Below are 8,275 nucleotides of genomic sequence, written 5' to 3' on the forward strand. Positions count from 1 at the left end.
GGCGTAGTATGATTTTTTTTTTTTATATAACATACCACAGCACAAGTATGGTAATCGGTATCGGGAGGGAAAAAATGGTATGGGAACATCTGTATCTCTATCACACATATATGAGCTGAAAACAATGTTAAGTTAGTTTGAATTGTATTTGCTGATGTAAACACACAGTGCAGTCTCCGTAGTATTAAGACAGTGGCATGCATTTTGTTGTGTTGGATACTGTGTAAGTGTTTCCATTAAGGGAAGTTATATGATTTGAACATTATATGGCCAGTCAATGCCACTAAATAACACTTCAGATCTTTATACTTTATAGGTCAGGAATAAGAACAGAATGATGGGATGTTGTCGCACCAAGTACAGACACATAGACATTGAAAAGGGAACCGTTTAGAGGAGAGATTGCTAATGAATAGATTTTTTTAATTTGTGAAAATAAGTTAGTAGTCTGCATGTCCTTCACTGGCACATATATTTTACATTGCTTACAAATAGGCTGTGTAATATCCCTAGGCTCACCTTTGGGATCTGTGTAAAATCCATTATGTCTCCATCTGCCTCGTGTATTTCTTGATTTCCCATCGTTTGATGCTGTATCTTGTAACAATACTAGAATACTAGATTCATGATGTGAATGAGCTGCATCTCTTAATGTGGTGTTTATGATGGGTACTGGGTATTCACAGGACAGACAGATAGAAACCGCTAGTACTGTACACATGTATGTGATTTAATGCCTTTTTGCAATTACAACTTCTAATCAAAGTTGCTCTAATATTGACATGAAACGCAGTGGAATATTCCTTTTAACAACATGTCTCCGTCTGCCTCACAGGTGTGTGCTGTTGAACTGCTGTATGTGTGCCGTTTGTCAGTCTGTCCATCACCGCTGTCTGTCCGTCCGCCTAGCCTGGAATGGGCCACAACTCCCAAAGACTAGAACACACCTCTTTATAACCTGAGCTCCGCCGTCTGGACTCCAGCATACTCACAAGTAGGAAGAAAGACCACCTGTGAAATGTTCCCTCAGTTACTCATAGTCCCCTATTCATGATCTCTAATGACACGTTGTTTGTATGTGAACATTTTTTAGAGCCAACATGTTTTGGAAATTTGACCTCCACACCACATCCCACATTGACACGTTGTTAGAGAAGGAGGATGTGACGCTGACGGAGGTGATGGATGAGGACGACGTCCTACAGGAGTGCAAGGCCCAGAACCACAAACTGGTTGACTTCCTGCTGAGACCGCAGTGCATGGAGGACCTGGTCACCTTCATCACGCAGGAACCCAGTACTGATGTTGAGGAGAAGGTTAAATACAAGTAAGAGAAAATTGTGCAAAGGATAAGGGGGATCAGAATGAAGGGGCTGCTTTGTTCTCTTTCAAGAGAGATTTGCTGTTTGGCAAAACCATTTAGACACCTCTTTAACTCCCTTCTCTCTCTGTGGTGGATTATTTGCATGTATTGCACATGTTAATTTTGGGTGCATATGCTGTAAATGGTTGTGCAAGCTTGCACAAAACAGAGTAAAACTGAGGGCATTTGCCTGGAGGACAGAATTGCTTGCACTTAAATGATACAGTATAAAGCCTTTCATTTATGGACTTCTCATGGATCACTGCAGTGCACAATAAAACCATTTTGGCAATCACAGAATGTTTCAAAGCATTATCTGGGAAATAGTGGCCATTTTAGCCTGTGCCACAAAAGCCCCTGTTGTCTTTTGTTTTGTTTTTTTTTACCAAATAGTTCCAGAAACTAAGAAGCCTCAGGACCTAAATAGGAAAGTAAAAGCCCACCTGGCACATTCCTGTTTGCATTTCCACCACATCTGATGACCACAAAGCATTTTGTATAATTCCCAGTTGTTTTGGCAAAAAGGTTAAACTGTGTCTAAAGACAGTGTGGGCAAATTTCACTAATAACCAATTAAAAAGACATTGCAATCTAAACACACAAGGAAACAATAATACTAGTCATCGTGTTGTCCAACTTGTTTAAATATTTATATTAATGAAATTCACTTAATGTAATGGTAATGGTAATTTTACCTCGCATATCATCATAACATCATAACTTCATTCAAAGTGGACAGAAACAAAATAAAGTCTCTGTGGGCTGCACAATTAAACACACAAATCTTAGAAGCTATATGCAAATCGCAAGTGCTGCAGTGTTTTGATAAAGGTAAAATATGAGACACAGGGCATTATAATGAAGTACTGTAGTGCTGCAGTGATCCCCTGGCCTATGGATTTAAGGGAAAATGTGTTTGGTACAGACCCCCCTCCCAAATTTCACATCATGATTTTAATAGGTGTTTTTTATTTTTGTGACAATTAAATTTGTGATGCAAAAATGATCATTCCCTAAGTAATTGTGAATCCAAATGCACTCAAAATAATCGCAATATGATCTTTTTACTATATTGTGCAGCACTAATTATTGATCCTAGTGTTTGTGTGAAGACAAAGTCAGAAACAAATGAAATGCATCATTAAAAGTAAGTTTGAAGTCATTTGCCAATAAAGACAGGCATTTATATACATTCACAACAAAATCTCACGCTTCAGAGACCCGAGCTGCTCCAGTAAAAATAGACCCGGTGTTTAAAGAAAGTGGAGTGAGCAGTGTATGAGACACGGCAGCTGAAATAGCAGCAGATAGTTTTTTCCCGGGCTGCAGGTTTTCAGATAGACCCAGTGATCTGTGATTGTTAATTGGCCAATACTGCTTTCGTTGATCAGCCCAAAAAGCCCTGATCGGAGCACCCTTACAGTACTATAACCAACGTATTGGAACAAATCTAAGGAACCGCCTTTGTTCTTTCAGGTATCCCAACATATCATGTGAGCTGCTTACATCAGATGTGAGCCAGATCAACGACAGGCTGGGAGAAGATGAAAAACTTCTTATGAAACTGTATGGCTTCCTCCAGAATGAGCCGCCTCTCAACCCGCTCCTGGCCAGCTTCTTCTCCAAGGTCCTGTCCATTCTTATAGGACGCAAGCCTGAACAGGTAAGTCAGTGAGAAGACGGTGTTCAATCTGATAACAGGATACAAGTTGTCATCTGATATAACGATACAATAATCACTAGTAATCAGGTCACATGGGAATGTTTTGTTTTTCTGACACACTACAGTTTGTCTTCTTTGCTGATTTTTAAGACATGTCTGTGTGTTTGTAGATAGTGGATTTTTTGCGGAAGCGGGAGGACTTTGTAGACTTGATGATCAAACACATCGGGACATCTGCCATCATGGACCTGCTTCTCAGAATGCTCACCTGCATTGAACCACAGCAGCTACGACAGGATGTTCTCAATGTGGGTAGCAGGACAACACTGTCCTAACACAAAATGATCTGTCCAATCTATTCACTAACAAGCAGTTTAAATTGGACCATCACCACCCACAAGAACAGACAAACAAATTCAATCTTGTCACTGTGAGCTGATTTTCAAACTGGAAAAACAGTAGCAACTATTCAGAGTTCAAGATGTTTTCAAAAATGTTTTCCTAAATACATTTTAAAGGAGAACTTTTGCGTTACAGAATCATGTTTCACTTTGTATCTACAGTTCCCAGTTCCATCTGGGTTAGTTATGCCTCTGTCTAGAATGAAATCTCATAGCAAACGCTGAGGTTGCATTATTTAGGCTAGCAGCACTCTGTGAGCCAGAAAATAAACAAATGAAAAGGATTTGTAACAGTTATTTAATACACAGACTCTTCCCACTTGCTACATGAAGGTGATTATGAATTGGTAAATGTGTCTCTTACTTCAAATTGAAGGTCCTGTTCTCTTGGTTTTTTTCTTCTGATATTTTGTGCTGTCCTGACTCTCTGCTCTTTGTCCTCTTCCAGTGGCTGAATGAGGAGAAGGTGATTCAGAGACTGGTGGACATGGTACAACCGTCTCAAGATGAGGATGTGAGTTTCACACACAGTTTCTTCCATCAGCCACAAGCATTTGAAATTACTCTGTGGGCTCTTGATGAACCAGGGAATGTTTTCTTTGATTTTCATATAATTTTTGAAAACATTAATATGTATTCAATTAGTTGTTAGAGATCATTAATACATTTGAAGACCAGTTCACCCAAATTTCGAAAAATCAGAAAGCCACTGTGCCCTGTACATAGATCCCATTTTATTAAACAATTTTAATTACTAGTTTATTTTTATATAATAAATATGTTCAGGAATATTAGGACTTTGATTGAATACGCTAAGTTTCAAGTGAGTCAGACCACAGATTAATAATCGTCTTATTTCTCCTTTCCTGACACAGAGACACTCCAATGCTTCCCAGTCGCTGTGTGAGATCATCAGACTGAGCAGAGACCAGATGTTCCAGGTCCAGGGCTGCTCAGATCCCGACCCACTTTTGGCCACACTTGAAAAGTATGCATGTGTTTATCTGCAAGAACTCTTATAGTCAGTACTGTATAGACCATACCTGGGTAATTTCCAGGTGTTACTACAGAGGCTTATTAAATATAGTACACTGTCATTCTGTGGGAAACACTGTATATTTGTTAAGCTCTAACTGCTCCCAGTAACCAGCATAGGCTGCTCTGGTTTAAGTTATGTCTCAAGAGAGGGAGTGGAATATGTTGCACATGTTGCCTGCCAATAAATAGACAGTTATCAATTCATGATATTATAATTTCTTAATTTTAATACTTACTAAACAATGTTAAGACTGGTAAAATAAATAAAGCTACTGATATACTGAAGGCTTCAAGCCGACCCAGTGATCGGTACCTGTAGATACTGCTTCCAGCGATCGCCCCCACAAACCCTGATAGGAGCACACATTTTTTCTTTTGTTTAGTTTATTATGCACAGTATATAATAATACATTTATCTAACAGTGGTTATTGTCATTCATTAGTAGGGTACTGAAAATGATCTCTGCCCTGCACATCTGGCAAATGTTTTTAAAGCCTGCTTTCCCTTCATCTTCATGTCTGTCCTCCTTAGGCAGGAGACGGTGGAGCAGCTGCTGTCTAACATCTTCGACAAAGAGAAGAATGAATCTGCAATCGTCAGTGTTATCCAGATCCTCCTCACATTGTTTGAGACAAGGAGACCAGCGTATGTCCTGCCACTCTTAATATTTTAATTTGACACTGGATACACAATATGAGATTGTGGGAGAATGTGAAATGAGGACACGTTAGCGCACAGTTAGTAAGTCACAGATTTTACAGTAAATTGTTCATCCTTGTGGTTTAAAACAGTATCTTATTTTCATAGTTTCATTTTTATTGATAAGTATTCTACTAAGTCATTTCTGAGAGCTGTGAAAAAGGCAACAATGCTACAACAGAGTCTGACAGAAACATAAGCAGTCAGATCAAATGGGTTGCCCAAAAGTTTATCCAGATGGTGAGAACCTCTAAAATTACAATTACTAAAGAGATTGGCCGAAACCATCCATCAAAAACAGACAATAGGCCTTTTCCACCGCAGAATCTTGTTTTACGTAAAATAGTAGGGTAAAAACACAGGTGTTACCAATGCAATGGGACCTTAATTGGTATCACTTGCAACACTTGTGTTTACAACTGTTTTAGTTCAAAATGACTGCTGTGATAAAGGTATTTTCTGTGGTTCTGATTCTGTGCTTTAAAGTTCATACTTTGAAGTCAGAATCAATATATACATCCACATTCACATGTTTTTGAATAAAAACGCCCATTTTAACCATAAATGTTCCTACTGCTCTGGTGGCAGATTAGGGAAAACACTGTTTATTTATGCTTCAATATCAGATTCCTAACGCATAATTATTTTCCCTGTCTGTGACTTAAGGCACAGTACAAAAGACTTGGGTTGTCTTTCCATGTTGTAGGTTCGAGGGTCATATGGAGTGCCCCCCTGGGATGTCCCACCCTTCATTCTCAGTCAACCACAGCATCCTGGAAGCTGTGAGACCCAGACTCAAAGACTTTCACCAGCTGCTATTGGAACCCCCAAAGGTAAAAACCACACAGACAGCTGTAAGAGTTTTTAAATCACAAATGTCTTGTGGATTGAAGTTGCACGGTCTGCATGGGCTATGGATATTAATTGAATCCCTTTGAAACCACCCATTATCAGCTGTTTTCGTTTGAATTCATTGTTTTATCCAACATGTTTAAACAGCAGTGGTGCTCCTGTTGTTAGAGAACTTCTAGTAGTAGAAAACCCTTTCTTAGAAGGCAGCTGAGGATGACTGAGGGTCCTGTCACAGAATCAGTGCTTGACAAGGGTCACAACATACTATAATGCTATAATCATTCATTCATTCTTTCTCCACCAACAGAGGAATGTGATGAAGACGACGTGGGGGGTGCTAGACCCTCCTGTGGGCAACACCAGGCTCAATGTGGTCAGACTGGTAGCCAGCCTGTTGCAGAGCAACACACACAGCATCAACACAGAACTTATTCACCTCAATACACTGGGAGTCATACTAGTGAGTACTATCTGTATTTTGGGCTATTTTTCCCTTTGCTCCCTTTTTTAGGCCAAGCTAGTACAGTGAAATCTAATTTCTCCAATAGAGGCTGACAGGTTACGATTTGATCTAAGATTAAGTAGTTACTTTAATGGACAAGAAGAACATACAAAAACTCCCCAAAAAAAAGTCCCAAGAACCGTCCCATAATAACTGACTTCTTCTTTAGCATCCTGTTAAAGCAAGAATCGGACTCATTTGCTAATGTCTCCATTTGTTTTTCTTCACAGGATATGTATTTCAAATACATCTGGAACAACTTCCTCCACATTCAGGTGGAGATTTGCACAGCCATGATTCTGGCTATGCCCCCCGCCCCCACTGATACCCAGCCAGACACAGATCAAGAACATGCAAGGGAGAGCATCCTCATCAAACATGTAAGATTGCAATACTAGAGAAAAATAGATATTTACATCAGTTCGCTACATTTAGCAAACTAAAGTTATCTGTTACATAGGTAAACAATGCTAACTAAACTCAGTTGTTCCATGTAAACACAATAATGTTGGTAATGCTGCTGAGTTGTATTTGTTTATAGTTGGACAAATGCAGTGGTAGTGACCCCTTATGTGAGTTATGTAAATACTGCACATTTCCACAAGTAATCTGAATAACCTGGCATAATCTGTTTCCATGGCTTTTACTGTATATTGTACTGTATGTAGAACAGACTGCCAGTTATTGAAGGCTTATCAATAATATAGTACGCACTACATCGTAGGCACACTTAATTTGTTGTGTTTTAATTTCCTATTTTTCTCCACCAGCTGTTTCAAAAGTGCCAGTTTATACAGAGAATCGTGGACGCCTGGAGCTCCAATGAGAAAGAACAGTGAGTATGCTGCTCTGCTGCTAAAGAGACAACAAGTAACTTTGTTTCTTATTGTGTTGCCATTTGCTGTAGAAGAGTAGAAAAGAATACAACAAAACCAAAGGTTCTTTGCCCTGTACAATGATCTTTAGGCTTTAGTGCAAATGACTCATAATTTTAATGATTTATTGCTTTGGCTGTTTGTGTTTGTTTTAGGGTGGAAGGTGGTCGGCGACGAGGGTACATGGGTCACCTCACCAGAATAGCCAACTCTATAGTTCATAACTGTGACAAAGGCCCTAATGGACCACAAATACAACAGCTCATCTCTGGTAAGAGATTGCATCTGTCGGAGGGCTATATTTATCTCTGTATTCAATATTCTTTCAGTTTCAGACTATTGACTCTATACTGTGTTTTGTGTGAAGCTCTCATATTGGCGGCGGTGGTGGTAACTCTTCTGTGGCATCACTTAACTATTCCAAAGTAACTCATCACCTGATAGAGGTGTGGAAATGTCTTCCTGCACCGTGTTTCTTGAGAGAAACAGCTTTGTTAATTGTACAGTATGTGGGGATAGAGGATGATGTGTGTGACTTGATAATCATGTGTGACACAGAGCTTCCAGCAGAGGACAGAGAGAAATGGGAGGCCTTTATTTCTGGGCAGCTGGCTGACACAAACAAGAGAAACACTGTCGACCTGGTGAGTAACCACATGAACATTAACACTGTTGACCTGGTGAGTAACCACATGAACATTAACGCTGATCTCGAGCTCAAATATTTATTTCACTATACATGTTAGGTGTACAGTGCAGTTATTTAGCCAGTGAGTATTTTTTTAATTGTTTGCTCTGTATTTTAGCACAATTTGATATCTGATCCAACTCAACACAGTCTTAATTGGTAAAATGAAAGTCTTAAAGGACAATTCCGGCGC

General features: G+C 39.4%; 1 protein-coding gene across 4 annotated transcripts in view; it reads left to right on the top strand.

Moving 5' to 3' along the window:
• ppp6r3 (protein phosphatase 6, regulatory subunit 3) overlaps positions 1 to 8,275 on the top strand; it is a 20,842-nt gene that overhangs the window by 3,413 nt on the left and 9,154 nt on the right. For all 4 annotated transcript variants that reach the window (XM_035665238.1, XM_035665239.1, XM_035665237.1 and 1 more), the window contains exons 2-14: positions 836 to 994; positions 1,094 to 1,327; positions 2,840 to 3,026; positions 3,197 to 3,334; positions 3,876 to 3,941; positions 4,303 to 4,415; positions 4,998 to 5,111; positions 5,872 to 5,998; positions 6,325 to 6,477; positions 6,750 to 6,899; positions 7,290 to 7,354; positions 7,550 to 7,665; positions 7,953 to 8,038. In XM_035665238.1, the coding sequence (XP_035521131.1) occupies positions 1,101 to 1,327; positions 2,840 to 3,026; positions 3,197 to 3,334; positions 3,876 to 3,941; positions 4,303 to 4,415; positions 4,998 to 5,111; positions 5,872 to 5,998; positions 6,325 to 6,477; positions 6,750 to 6,899; positions 7,290 to 7,354; positions 7,550 to 7,665; positions 7,953 to 8,038 (1,542 nt within the window). In that variant the 5' untranslated portion in view covers positions 836 to 994; positions 1,094 to 1,100. The remainder of the gene's footprint in view (positions 1 to 835; positions 995 to 1,093; positions 1,328 to 2,839; positions 3,027 to 3,196; positions 3,335 to 3,875; positions 3,942 to 4,302; positions 4,416 to 4,997; positions 5,112 to 5,871; positions 5,999 to 6,324; positions 6,478 to 6,749; positions 6,900 to 7,289; positions 7,355 to 7,549; positions 7,666 to 7,952; positions 8,039 to 8,275) is intronic.

This window comes from Morone saxatilis, unplaced genomic scaffold (assembly GCF_004916995.1).
Source record: "Morone saxatilis isolate NCDOM2014 unplaced genomic scaffold, NCSU_SB_2.0 Contig2, whole genome shotgun sequence".
In the NCBI taxonomy this organism is placed as follows: domain Eukaryota; kingdom Metazoa; phylum Chordata; class Actinopteri; family Moronidae; genus Morone; species Morone saxatilis.